Below are 14,684 nucleotides of genomic sequence, written 5' to 3'. Positions count from 1 at the left end.
ATGTATTATTACATTTAGCTCTTCATATTAGAATATACACTAATTGCATTCTAGGGGCTCCTCCCTTAATCTATTGATCACATTTTTTAAACCACATTTGTTACATATAAAGTCACCATTAAGAAATAATTGAGGTCTGTCTTATTCGTGTTAATAATGTAATACTTGTAGCAGTTACATATGAATTTTTCAAAAGTTAGAAGCAGATGGACTGTAGGAGTAGTACATTGGACTAAGTATATAGTTTCTGTAATATTTTTTTCTTCCAGACTTCTCACAGACTTGAGATTTTTAGAACATTGGTCAGTGTCTACAAAATCATGTATATTCTAAATCCTACTTATTAGTGGGCTTTTCTTGATAACGAACTTGGTTTCTTCTTTTAAAATAAAGCTAATTGATTTTTTAGATTAATATTTATTTTACACTTCACAAGTGATTATTTAAAAGAGATCTTTTAAGTGGCTAATTATTTTATGCATATACTCAAGAAGAGAATCAGTTCGGTTTTACCAGTATCTGTTAAACACCTGTTCTGTGCTTAACTATTCAAGGATATATGAATATAAGTAGTTTGTGTTAGCACTGCCAGAGATAGAAATTTCCTCTATGTTAAGAAAAACAGAGTAAATAACATTAAAATCTAGACTATCAGTTAAGAATTTATAATATTCATTCAATAGATCTTATTGAGCAGCTATAGTAGGTGCTATGCTGGGCCCTGGAGAACATATTCATGGACAGTTACAATATTTTATCCCTCAAACAATCCTTATATGGTAGATATTATCATTATTTTACAGTTAAGGAAATTGAGGCTCCAGGATGCTAAGTAAAATAGCCAAAGATAATACAGCTAGAACAGAGTTGGGATTTCAACCCAGGTTTTCTGAACTCAGAGCCTAAACTAGATGTATTTGTCTCTCTAGTTTATAAGACAGATGAGGTCTCTACCCTTGATGAGTAGCCAGACATGAAAATACGGTGTGTGATTTGTGTAGAGACGTGAAGGTGAAACAGGGACACAGCAGAGAAGCATCACACACTATGGGACATGGCAGAGAAGTGCCACAAACCAGAACTAAGGAATGAGAGGGAGAGTTACCTTCCAAGGGGAAACCTAAAGGAATGAAGTGTTCCAAGTAGAGAGTCCTTATTTGCAGAGGCCCAGAGATAAAGGAGTACTTGACACGTGAGGAACTGAAAGAATCAGGGTAGCTAGACTAGACAGCCTGGATGACACAAGAAATGAGGAAAGGTTAGATTGGAGAAATAAGCAGGAAGCAGATGGATGACTTGACCCTGAAAGCTAGTTAAGGTAGTTGGGCATTTAGCTAAGGGCCAGATGATTAAGTATTTTAGATTTTTCAAGCTATTCTGTCTTTATTGCAACAACTCAAATTTGCCTTTTTAATGTAAAAGCAGCCATAGACGATACATAAATGAAAGGGCATGGCTGTGTTCCAGTAACACTTAATTTGCAGAAACAGGTGGGTGGCCATAGTTTGGTGACCCCTGGTGGCTGGAAAACTCATTATAAGACTATTATAATAATACAAGCAAAAATGATTGCCTGAGATAGGGTAATAGAATTAGTTTGGCATAAGCTGCGTTGAGGCGTAGCTGCTAGTTCACTGCTACATCCACAGCCAAAGCACAGGGGGAATCTACAGACCAGTATACCTTGAATATGTAATAATAAAAATGGATTTATTTGTTGAAAAGAGACTTTTATTTTCAAAATAATTTGTACCACAGAAATGAATGGCTTCAGAAAGTGTGTCTGTTACAAGTAAGCATAGTATCTCCAAGACAAAAAAATTCCATTGTCATTTAGTTGTGTACTATTATTCCAACGGGGGATTTTGTGGGGATACTTTTTAAATATTATTGCACATGATTTTTGTTAAAATCAGTAGTTTACAGATGGCGTTATGTACTTGACAAAAGCTTAACCTTTTATCTTTCTTTCTAGTCCCTGTGTTCCCAAGAGAATTATATTATTGACAAAAGGTAAGGGAATTTTTAACATTTTGTTTTGGTGACCGTCTGACTGATGCCAATAAAAGTAAAAATGTGTTATTAAAATGCCAACAGAATCCAAGATGAGGATGCTAGTAGTACACAGCAGAGGCGCCAGATATTTAGGTATTGGAAGCATGTTTTCATGCAGTATTGAAAAATTAAAGCATTTTTCTTCATCTTTCTGTTTTTGTCTCTATTCGCTTTTCAAAGTTTCATTTCTAAATTGCAGAGTTAATAAAGATGCTTCAGGGAGATCAACGAATAGCCATCAAAGCAGCACTGAGAACGAGCTGAAGTACTCTGAACCACGACCCTGGAGCAGCACAGATTCAGACAGCTCTCTCCGCAACTTCAAGCCTGCTGTAACCAAAGCCAGCAGCTTCAGCGGAATTTCAGTCCTGACAAGAGGTGATAGTTCTGGAAGCAGCAAAAGCGTAGGCAGGCTTTCAAAAACAGGTATAAAAATATGTGTCTAAAACTGTGCAGTCAAAACATTAGTTTCCCTAATGTTGTCTTAGCTCTTTAGTTAGCATATAGCTTCTGTAATTATCCTAAAATACAAAATTCGTACCAGCGATGCATTGAGCACCTCCCGAGTGCTTAGGAAATACATGTTTGTTGATACTATAATTCATTCTCTGTGTGAGAGAGAGATTTTAAAACATCAATTAAAATAATTCTCTCTTGTGACATAGTTAATCAGGTTGATTGAATGAAATGTCATCTCTTGTTTGAGTTCCCAGAAGTGATTGGAAATTTTTCATTGCTTATTTATAGTTGGAAGGTGTAGTTTCTCACCTAGGATTTTTAACAGTGATTGCCTTTTCAGCTAATACTATCAATTATGGATTGCATTTTTCATGATAAAGTCTTTCATTTGCCATTCAAAGATCAATAAAATGGCTGAGAAGTTTTTGAGGATTTAAAAACTAAAGAAAAATAATGTGTAACTACTATCAGTGAGTGAAAATTTCAGTAACATACTCAATTCTACTAGCTTCTTTGCATTTAGAGTACATAACATTTAGGTTCATAACATTTTCTCTTCTTTTCACTTTCAATAACTGGCTTCAATACTCAAGAACCTCACGTTTCTTTTGGGATCCTTATTGATCTTTATTTTTATCCCAAATAAGCACGAAAGTCAGCAGAAATGGCTCTCTCTCTTTAACCTGTTTGGGTTAGCCTAACATTTGGTGTTGTACAGATAACAATTAAAGGGAGAGATGTATATTGAAGGTCACAGAGTATTTTTTTATTGTCTGACTATACTCAGTGTTTTAAATGTTAAAGTATGTGGATTGCACTTGTCACATTTTTAACTTTTATTGTAGATAGTAAAAATGTCCTAGTGTATATGATATTGCCAAAGACAGGTAAGTTTTATGAATATAAAATATATGTGTACCAAAGATGCATTTATTTAAAAAATGGCCAGTTAGTCATATATCACTAGAAAGTCAGATAGACACACTTCCAAATTAAATCATTTTAAGAACATGTACTAGTTATTATCTGTATTATCTTAAGAGATAAAAAGAAATTTAACTCTTACTAGGAAAAAATGACTTTTTATATAGTTCTTGTCAATAGTTATTTTGGCACAACTTAAAATAGAAGTTATCCTTCAGAGGAAATCTGTATAGTGTATCATATTTTATTTCATTCATTAAAGATTAATTCTCCATCCCAGAATCAACTCTGTTTTTTAAAACTGAATTAACTATGTATATTACCAAAATCTTTTCCTTTTTGTCCTTTTCTCATTCACCTGTAGCCATTATACTGAAAGTCAGTTGACATTTTTAGTCTATGTGTAACAGAAAATGAAATCAGCTGAAGGCATAAAAGCGGTTAGAAATAAATTATCAAATTAGTTTATTAAGGACAGTGAGAAATAAATTTTAAACTGATGTTAATACTCTTTGTCCCTTGATATGATAATCAAAAGGTTACAGTACATTATAGGAAGATGGTATGATTATGAGCTGAAAATGAAATTTTGCAATGAAACTTGACAATTATTTCTCTTGAAGAAAATTTATCATTTTTTTGTTATTTTCTACACTACTCTTAATCTTTCCATGTTCTTGTAAATAAGGGGTTTCTGATATAAGAGGTTTGGGCATTTGGCTATGCTAAGTTCTTTTTCCCAGGGAAAGTTATAATCTGTATAATCCTAGGTGTTAATCTAAAAGGTAAAATGTATATATAACTTTGTCCTTTTGGGAATGTGGGTAATGTGCTCTTTGTGACTTCCTGTGGCTGGTGTTATTATAAACGTGCTGAAGTTGCATGCTTTGGCTATGATTTCTCTGACAACTGATGTGATCAGTTAGTTGTATCCAACTTGTTCATTGTCGGGAGGGAAAACAAAATTGTACAGCAAATCAAAAATAGCCAATACTTTTATGTGGTAACTGCATGGTACGCAATGTGAATTTGATTGTTACATGTTTAAAACCTGCATTTTTTATATGAGGTTTAAAAAATCCATATTTTTCATTACTCCTCCCCTAGGTTCTGAGTCTTCTGGTAGTGTAGGGTCATCTACGGGCTCTCTTTCTCACATCCAGCAGCCTCTTCCAGGTACAGCTCTCAGCCAGTCTTCTCATGGCGCACCTGTCGTCTATCCAACTGTCAGCACTCATAGTTCTCTTTCCTTTGATGGTGGCCTAAATGGGCAAGTCGCATCTCCTAGCACTAGCTTCTTTTTGCTTCCCTTGGAAGCGGCAGGCATACCACCTGGCAGTATTCTGATCAACCCACAAACAGGTTGGTATCCCAAAAAAGGTGTTTATTTCAGTTGAGATATCAGGAGTTACCTGAAAATTAAAGAATACGCATTAACTGTATTATCTGTATATGTGTTGTCAGCTTTTTATTTTTCATGCACAATTAGCGTTTTTCTTAGAACTTTAATAAAAACACTTATGCTAGAAAATGTTAAAAGATATCTTTATATTTTTCTCCTTGTGACATTTATGACTTCATCTTTTAGGCCAAATAATGGACTAAATGTAATGAAAAACAATTCATTTCCTAGAAATGAGACAACCACCTTTGAAAGAGCTTTATTTGATAAAAATTTTGATAAAATTTTTATTTGATAAAAGCTTTATTCTGGGGAAAATAGTATTTATTTCGTGAAGAAGGAGGAAGTGAACAGCTCTGAAAAGATCCTATAAATAACTGTCCTTCTGAATATGGTAATTGTTTTCTACTGAGGGAAAGCTAAAGAACATCTTATTAGTAAAAGAAAATAGGGAGATTGGTTCAGTTGGTTAGAGCATGCTGCTGGTAGCACCAAGGTTGCTGGTTCAGTCCCCACATAGGCCACTGTTAGCTGTGCCCTCCCTAAAAAAAAAGAAAGAAAGAAAAAGAAAATAGGTAGTCATCATGAATTAATATTGACAACACATTCTTTGCAATTAGATAATAATTTGCATATATTGAGCATTTACTGTGTTTCATGTACTATATTAAGTGACTTAAATACATTATTTATAATCTTTATAACAACCCTGCTAGGTAGACTAAATTTCCACTTATAGATAAGGAAACAGCCTCAGAGAGATGCAGTCATAGTACATTTCATTTGTACATTGGCAAAAAATGACTTACAACAGAGAAAATACAATCTTTTAAAAGATCACAGAACATCTCTATTCAAAAATAACATAGCCTAGTCATTTGGTAAGATAATGAAAACAACTTTAAATCGTTTCATAACCTTCCTGAAAAATTCATACACTGAGCTGATGTGGTCACATCAGCATGGTAGTAGTTGGGCAAGATAGATAGATACAGGCAAGAGTGTCAGAGTCTCTGAGTGTTCCTTTTGTTTGTTGTAGAGAAAACATGGCTGGAAACTCACTGCCTTCACATTCCATTTGCATCTCTTTTTTAACATAAAGTATTCCAACATTTATTTCTATTATAAGAATTGATTTAGCATAAGTAACTGACTTCAGAAAGTCAGTTTTTGCTTAATAACAGTTATCTTCTTATCCTTTGGGTTTATTATATTACTAAACTTCCTGATTTCCTGGAGCAGGATATAAGATGATTTAATATTTCACTATTTCCTATTATTTTTTTATTCAAAACATTCTGGTTAATATGTTTTTGGTAACATGAAAGATTCAGTTGAGTAAGGAATAATAGAGTGAGAAACTAATCAACCTGAAATTGAATTGTATTCTTAATTTTAAATGAGTTCAAAAGTGACCTCTTTGCTTTTTGAGAACAGCATCTAAAATTTTTCAGGCACTTTTAAATAAACATGCTTTCACCCAAAATCTCTACCATTTTTTTTTTCCAAAATTAACCATCAGCAAATATCCAGCCTGACTTGTTTTTAGTTATTTGCGACCAACACATAAATTATCAGGAAACTGATAAAAATAATTCGACTTTGGAGGACTTTTTCCACTAAATAACAATAGAAAAGTGGATCCTTCCCTCCCAAGTATTATTTTATTACATGTCATAAGATTAAAAAAGAGAAGGGGGTGTTTTATAATGGAAGAAAGGATGTTTTGAAGGATGTATAAAGCTATTATTAAGTCAAATTTCTCTTATTTTCCTGTGTATTCTTCCCATTCTAAATTGGTATCATAGTCAATGGTCAGTTTATTTCACATAGTCTTTTATTTTTTTTAAAAATAATCTAGTGCATAGTAAGGAAAAATACTAATTTTTAAATCTATTTATATGTGCATTGAAAAAAGCCTAGAAGAAGGCAACCAAATTGTTAACTATAAGATTATGGGGGATTTGCTTTCCTTTTGATCTGTATTTGTTGGTTATTTTCCCGCAATAAATATATTACTAATACTTTTTACAATAAGAAAAAGTTGTTTAGAATGTATGTGTAAAGAGTAAACTTTTTTTTACTTAAAAAAAAAAGAAAAAAACCCAGTAATTAGTAAGCAATAAAAACAGGCCTCAAAATCAATATTAAAATTCTCTGTGGTTTTCTCTCTTACCTATGAGTAAATCTCACTGGAATTAAAACGATTACTTTAGAAAATGACTTAGAATCTTAAAATTACTTACAACTTTTAAGTTAGAAGCTATAAAATAAGAACACTGCCATCAAGTCCACAATTTGAAATTTGAAGCTGTCAACCATTTTCATTTTCATTTAGTTTTAACTTTATTAGTTAAATATATGTACTCTGGCCTGTAAAGTTGCTATTTCCCAACACCTAATAGAGGCTAGTTAATAAATTTCTTATATCCCCAACTCAAGCATTTTTTTCTGGAAACTGAAATGTATTACAGCACTAAAGCACCACAAACTTGTAACTGATCTCTTGAGCAAGGTGTGTTTCAGAATTCAGAGGTTTTCAGAAAAAAATCTTTTATGTGTTATTAAAGAACTTTAGTAGATTCTGGATCAGCACCCTCAGTAAAACTCTGCAGCAAAATGTCTGAATATGTATCTAAGCGGGAAAATAAAGACTAATACTATAAGGTCAGTCAGACTTTGCTTCTTCCCAAGCTAAGCACATCTTTGTTTTCAAAAACTTCAAAATTGTGAATAAGGATTGTAAACACGTATTATAAATTGTTAGTAGAATGACCGATTTTCAGACTCTATTGTAAATGATTTTTGTTCCCTCCTTTTTTAATTTTTCAGGTCAGCCCTTCATAAACCCAGATGGGAGTCCAGTTGTGTATAACCCTCCAATGGCTCAACAACCAGTGAGAACCCAAGTGCCTGGACCTCCCCCTCTGCCACCGCCGCCACCTCAACAACAAGCAGCTAACCACATTTTCTCACAGGTGCATATATCCACGATTACGTAATGCTAAGTTGACCTGCCTTTGCATATTTGGCACTAAATTCACTGATTATAATTGAGATAGCCCACATAAATATCTCTTAGAACTTTAATATTCTCCACCAGTGATGTCCCACTCACTGCTTGTAGGAAGAGGGGTTAACTTCAGGGGCTTTTCAGCTAAAAAATACAGCATATTTATTGAAAAGAAGGGAATTTTGTATCTCATGAGCCTGTGTGGTGGGTACCTTATCCCTATTTCACAACAGCAAGAAATGGACAAAAGAAATAAAATCAAACCTAATATTATTCATTATCCCAGTGAGCAAAGTGAGTGGTTTTAAGATTCAACAGATCAAGCAGTTTGAAGAAACTGAGTTGAGTTGTTCAAGCTCTGCAATGTACTCTCCATCCCACCTACCCTATGAAAGATAGAGGCAAAAAGATCCTGAGTTATAATTCACAAAAGCACTCTTAATAATATCTTGGATTTGTTTAAATGATTTAGAGTTTACACATGCATTTTCACATTCAGGCTTGTCTCCTATAGATGTGTTATTCATCCTTGCAGACTTGATTATACCAGTGTGAACTTCTATTTCATTCTGTCTTTAAAGGTTGTGGCACATATCAAAGACAGTTTGTACAGTTAATTACACCTCGTTTTCCCTGTAAGACCGTCTAAATATCCCACTGGTGAGAACATACAGAGTAATTTCTTGTGAAAAAAGAATGGTGATAAACTTGCACTAGAGAAAGTTCATTAGTTTTGCTCACAAGTTATATCATTTGTGCTGCAGAGGTGAAGAATGGACGAGCAGTTTGATACAGTTATCAAATGTTTTGAAAGTTATGAAAATAATTGTTCCTCTGGCATTTAAGACTCAGTACTGGGCAAAGCATTTTATCTAAAGGAGAAGGACTTCTAGGTTTTTGATGTATTTCTAAAACCATAAATATGAATTCATGTGTGTAGTGGAAATTGCCTAAAACTCTCTCCAAAGACTCCCATATCCACTTCCCAGCCACATTTGATTACGTACACTCAAGTACCAATTGGACTACATAAAACTCCCTCCCTATTCTTCTCTGCCCTGGCTTCATTGAACTTGGTCCTGAAGTGTTTTTCATGCATTGCACTATCATGTGGTTGTTTTTGCAGCACTCTTTCACTAGGAGCTTTTATAGTAGGACTGATTTCATTTCATTTCATTCAGTGAAAATAATGTTAGTCTGGCAACTTCAAAAAATTCTAAGGATTTATCTATTGTTATATATTTCAGATCATTATCTCGTAAAAATAACTTTAGTTATGAGACAATCCTAAATGAAGGTGTAGGCAGCTTAGTTTAGAAATAAATGCCTTAATAGGCTATAATTTGAAATCCTGGGGTATGCATCAAACTCCATGGCTGATTTTCCTCATGTTGCTTCAAGTGTTTCTGGAAATTAATCATCAGATACAAAAAAAGAGAATTGATGGGAAAAATGATACTCAGTAATTATCTTTTGCGCACTGAGGTAATCCATCTATGAAATTTCAAATAACCAAACAAAATAATGCCATGATTTCCAAAGCCTGCAGATAGGCTGCATTTCTTGAAACCAATCACTTTAAGTGGGTCTTGTTTTGCAACCAGTTGCAATTGAAGTCGGAAAAGGAAGTGCTGAGGCTTTTTCTAAGTGATGTCAGAATTTCACTTTGATCAGCCAGTCTTATAGCCCACATTTTTCTCGTTACCACTTGCCACCCTGGCAGACATTAATTCATACCCTGGCTGCTCACAGTACCCTTCTGCCTTTTATCCCCCAGCAGACTAAAGCTTTTGTGTCATCTGACACTTACATGGTAGGTCAGGTTGTCTGACTTAACACATTGAATAGCCTGCACTAGGAAGTTCTAAAGCTATTGTACTTTGTTTAGTGTGATGTGTGCTGTCATCCATTAGGAAGCTTGCTAACTTCTAGTTGAGAGGTTAGTAAAGAACCAGTAGCTACTCTATAGATCTTTCAGATTTTACTTTTTTTTTTAGTACTTTTACTTTAATTCTAGATTTTTTGTAGGATTCTAGGCTAATCTAAGCCTTTCATAATTTTAAAAACAATTGTGTTGATTTTGCAAAAATGCAACTTGTTGTTACACATCTTAATTGTCAAAAGAATTCCTTGTTTAGATTATTCTATGGATGATCTTACTTAGTTTATTTTGCAATTTTAAAGTATTCTCTTTGGAAATATTGTCCACAGGGAGATTCATGTGTATACATTTTAACCAAAAGTAAGAGTTTTTATTAGATAAAATTACTTGGGTTCCTCCAGTGCTTGCTTACATGGCTCTCTACAGGTGTTTGACTTACCTTAGCCTGATTGCCACCCACAAAATGGATTATGGTAGTTTTTAAGCCAATATGCATATCACCCCCTTTGTAATAAACTGTATAAATATAAGATTGGGAAGCTAAATCAGATGCCAGTATTAGCCTATAGATGTCTAGCTATATTCCATAAGATTTAGAAATGATTAAAACATTTTTCATTTTCTAAAACACCTGTTTTTTCAGTGCCCCTGGGGAATAGAACTTTTTTTTTTTTTTCCTGAAATGTAGGAGTATTACATTAGTGGAAAAATTTCAAGTAACTAGTTTCTCAGCTCCTAATACATACTCTCTTAATAAAAATTTTTACTTACAAGAAAAATGTGTTTATCTTTCGTATATAAAAGAGATTGTGTGTGTGTGTGTTCTTTAGACTGTTATTCTTAATGGTACCCACAGTACATTTTTCTTTAAAAATTGCTAAAATTGAGGCATTTGGGTCGCAAAAGAGTATCTCATTGTGCCTTATCAGATAGAGAGGGTAATTGGCACTGATATTATGTAAGTTACTGTTATCTGGTAATAAAATAAGTGCAGTTTTTCTTTTGTTACTTAGTGTTACATAACTAAATACAGCAGCCTCTTCATCAGACCAGAAAGTAAGGATAAGTGGTTTTGCTTTTACCAACTTAACCCAGAGGTCTTAGTTAGATAACAGGATTTGAAATGTCTGAATTACCTGTTTCAGTGAATATAATAAATCTTTTTATGAAAAAATTATCTTTCTCACTATATATTAAATGTAAGCACAGGTATATTCTCAGAAATTTTACTACGCAGTTTCTTTATTGAGCTTTGTTTTTGTTTCCTGTGTTGTATTTAAGATGACTTTATAAATGTAATTTAAGCTATTGCCAAAAAAAATTGAGACTCTCCGTTTTGTGCAATACTTCTGTGCAATACTCCTGTTTGCCAGCCTGTTTGCCAGCCTGTTACCCGTTAGCCCGTGGGTGCTCTGCCTGCTCAGTACTCTGCAGCCCCTTCCCCATGCCCGCTGCTGCCGGTCTCGCCCACGCAGCAGTACTCCATGGCACTGTACCTCTCTTCACCTCCTGCGTTGTTCCTGTGGGTGGATGTGTGATGAAGGCTCGTGAATGTGATTCATGTGATACGATTTTTTGTGATTTTTTTTTTTTAAGTCAGGGATACATATAAGTAGACTGAAAAAAGGTGTTTCTAACCTTATTAGAAATAAATTCATTCTCTTCCCTAAAATATTTGTTATATTGGCTTATTACAGTCATTGTGTAAAATTTAGTCTTTTCCTTCCTTTTCGTAATGAAATAATTTTCAGGTTGATTATGCTAGTGCTGACATGTCTTAGCTACTTTTCTTATTCGGGCCAGTGCAGGTCTCTGCAATTCTGAGGTAGCAGCTTTCATCTGGGTTTAGGCTTCCTGTTCTTTCCCCAGTGCCATAGGTCTAGTACACTTAGTACTACTTATCGGGGTGAATTGAAGCTTACAACTCCATAAGACATCCTCCTAAGTATATTTTCAAGGACCGTCTTGAACTGTTTAATCTGTGACTTTAAAGTAATGGTGCCTTCTTTAATCACAAATTACACTCCTCTGTAAGAGCTCGGACGCACCGCTGCCATGTGTTCTCGGTGTGACCATCTGTAGTTATTAAACATATAAGACAACGATGTAAAGTACCTCCTGCAGAGCGCCTAACATGTACTAAATAGTCAATAAATGTTACGTTTCCTTCCCCTCCAATGAGTCTGCCTAACAGCCTACATGCTTTTCCCAGTGATGCTGTTATTCTAACTAAATAGCCATCACATTTTGAAATTGCTTTCCAAGTTAAATTACAAGTTGTATCTTAAAATCACTAAACACTTTTTAGAAGTGTTTTGTTTTATTGGGGATATTTGTCTTTTGAGCTGGGAGCAACCTTATCTGCCAGCCTTGGCACTGAATGATTTTCAAAAAATCACTTCCAGTCTGAAAAAGTGAAATTTTGCCAGTTTTGAGAAAGTTGACAATATTAAAAAGAATAGCATAAAAGCCTCAATGTTTTGGGAAATGGCAGCTCATTGGAATAAGAAATGACTTTTTGTCAAGATGACGGTGATGATGGCGTGTAGTTATGGTATTTCTTTTTAAAGTATTTGGCCATATTACTTTGTAATTGCAGCTAGTAGGTATATTTTGAAACCATTGATTTAGGGAGAATAGTGCTAGAGTGTTTCAGAGCAACCATTTGGGAGGAGTAAAACTGCATATCGTCAATCATTAAATCAGCTCCCCGTTTTCAATCCTTTATCTTCTGCGTAGCCTTAATCTACTTTGCAAAAACCAGCACGTTGTAGAAATTGCTGTCAACTTTGTCAACTTTGATCTGACAACTCAATTGCTATAATTTTTTAAGTAACTTTTTTCACAATTTTCCTCTTAGCAAAGTGTATATATTGTTGCCAATCTCTGACTCCTTGGGAGCAAAGGGGGGGAATGCCATTTTAACCCCATTATTTTCATTTCAGTGATACTATTATCTAGACTACGTAGTCAGAACTGGTCCTTATGCTGTTGCTGAGTCGGAAACATTTGTCAGATGGCATATAAATCATAAGCCTATCTTGGCTGGGCACCGTTACTTGCTCACCAAGTAGCAAAAGCGGTGGGAAACTGTCATTTGGATTACACTTGTCTAACATCTGACTTAAGGAACAGACTGCAAAGCACTAGGTTGGAATAGACTTTATGGCCAAATTATTTTTGAGAGATTAGAGAGAAGAGCAGGGCGGGTAGATTTTAATTTTATTTAATTTCTGCTTGTATATTTGCTAGGTATGATAGGAGATACAAAAATGCATAGAACCTGAATCTTGCCTTCCAGGAGGAGGGGTGATGGTTTAAAGTGAAGAGCAGTTCGCACTGTGGCTGGCTACTTACCTGGTCTTTGAAGTCCTTTCAGAAAATTTTAACCATGTAATATGTAAAAGTGTCACATCCACATCCTAACATGCCTTTAATCTTCATTTAAATAAGTGGGTCTTTTTTCCTTTTTTATTGTGAAATGTTGTTATACCCTACTCTTTTCTGCACGCTATATATTTCCATTACATATATTTTATAAGTAGTTTGCAGTGACAGCATTGTAATATGCATACCTTCCTGCCTTAAAGTTCTCATTTTCTTGGAGCTGTTCTTTCATTAAATCATGTCTGTTGTAGATACATGATTTCCATAATATATACTACTGCAACTCATAATATACGATGTATTTTTCTTTAGTGAATTTGGTCTATGAATGAGAGGCTTACTGATTTGACTTTCTCTTTTTTTAGCAGGACAACCTTGGGTCTCAGTTTAGCCACATGAGTCTCGCCCGCCAGCCATCTGCAGATGGTTCTGACCCTCATGCCACCATGTTCCAGTCCACCGTTGTCCTTCAGTCCCCACAGCAGTCTGGTTATATCGTGACGGCAGCCCCTCCACCACCGCCACCACCTCCTCCCCCTCCGCCCCCCCTGCCACCTGGGCAGCCGGTCCCTACTGCTGCCTACTCTGCTTCCGGTCATCCTGTCAGCCAGCCTGTGCTCCAGCAGCAAGGATACATTCAGCAGCCGTCACCACAGGTACATCACTGTCCCCCGCCCCCCGCACCCCCTCACCCATGGAAGCCTCTCGTGTAAGATCAGTTTTAAGTTAGACAGCTGATTTTTAATTTCACATGGAAAGAATTTGTGTAAATGTATCAACAGATCATGTCATCATTTCCTTGTCTCTGGAGATTTTCAAGTTCATGCTGGACAACCACATGACAGGTCGACACTTCAGTTGGGTAGTTAAACTATGTGATCTTTGTGTTTCCTTCTGACCCTGAGAGGTTTGTTTTGTTTTAATTAGTTTAAGAGAAACACAATAAAGTAAATGCACTATAAAAATAAAATGATGCATTTCAAGGAGAAATAGTATCAATTTGGGGAGAATTAACATCTTAACACTTGAGTTTTCCAGTGCAAGAACATGTTCTCTCTCTCCATTTATTTAAATCTTTCTTAATGTTTCTCAACAGGATTTTGTAGTTTTCATTATATAAGTATTACACATATTTTATTAAATATAACCCTTAAGTATTTAATGTTTAAATATTCTAAAGGAGATTATTTTTAAATTAATTTTCTATTAATTCATAATTTGTAGAAATAATTGAGTTTTGTTTTGTTTATCCTGTGGACTTTCTAAAAATTCAGTTATTCTAGCACTTTTTTGATAGACTGCTTAAGATTTCCTAAATAGGAGATCATTTCCATATGCATTATCCTTTCCAACCTATATGCATTTGCTTGCCTTATCATATAGCGAAGAGCTCCAATATTGAATATATTCACAACACAAGAAGAAGAAGTAAAATCCCTAGAATCCTTGTATTTTTTGTTGCTGTTCTCAGTTACAATGGACATTCAGTATATTAGTTTCTGGTTATTAATCTTGTAAAATGTTTTTTCTGCATCTATTGAGGTGATCATGTGATTTTCCCC

General features: G+C 34.7%; 1 protein-coding gene across 15 annotated transcripts in view; it reads left to right on the top strand.

Moving 5' to 3' along the window:
• The window catches only part of R3HDM1 (R3H domain containing 1), a 169,811-nt gene that overhangs the window by 91,939 nt on the left and 63,188 nt on the right, over positions 1–14,684 (top strand). For 8 of the 15 annotated variants that reach the window (XM_033112147.1, XM_033112143.1, XM_033112146.1 and 5 more), the window contains 6 exons: positions 1,976–2,013; positions 2,098–2,148; positions 2,255–2,481; positions 4,546–4,800; positions 7,673–7,818; positions 13,488–13,778. In XM_033112147.1, coding sequence (XP_032968038.1) covers positions 1,976–2,013; positions 2,098–2,148; positions 2,255–2,481; positions 4,546–4,800; positions 7,673–7,818; positions 13,488–13,778 — 1,008 coding nt within the window. The remainder of the gene's footprint in view (positions 1–1,975; positions 2,014–2,097; positions 2,149–2,254; positions 2,482–4,545; positions 4,801–7,672; positions 7,819–13,487; positions 13,779–14,684) is intronic. The other 7 variants (XM_033112151.1, XM_033112150.1, XM_033112149.1 and 4 more) reach the window with 4 other exon arrangements.

Source organism: Rhinolophus ferrumequinum, chromosome 8 (genome assembly GCF_004115265.2).
Source record: "Rhinolophus ferrumequinum isolate MPI-CBG mRhiFer1 chromosome 8, mRhiFer1_v1.p, whole genome shotgun sequence".
NCBI lineage: Eukaryota > Metazoa > Chordata > Mammalia > Chiroptera > Rhinolophidae > Rhinolophus > Rhinolophus ferrumequinum.
This window is presented reverse-complemented; position numbering and strand designations above follow the sequence as displayed.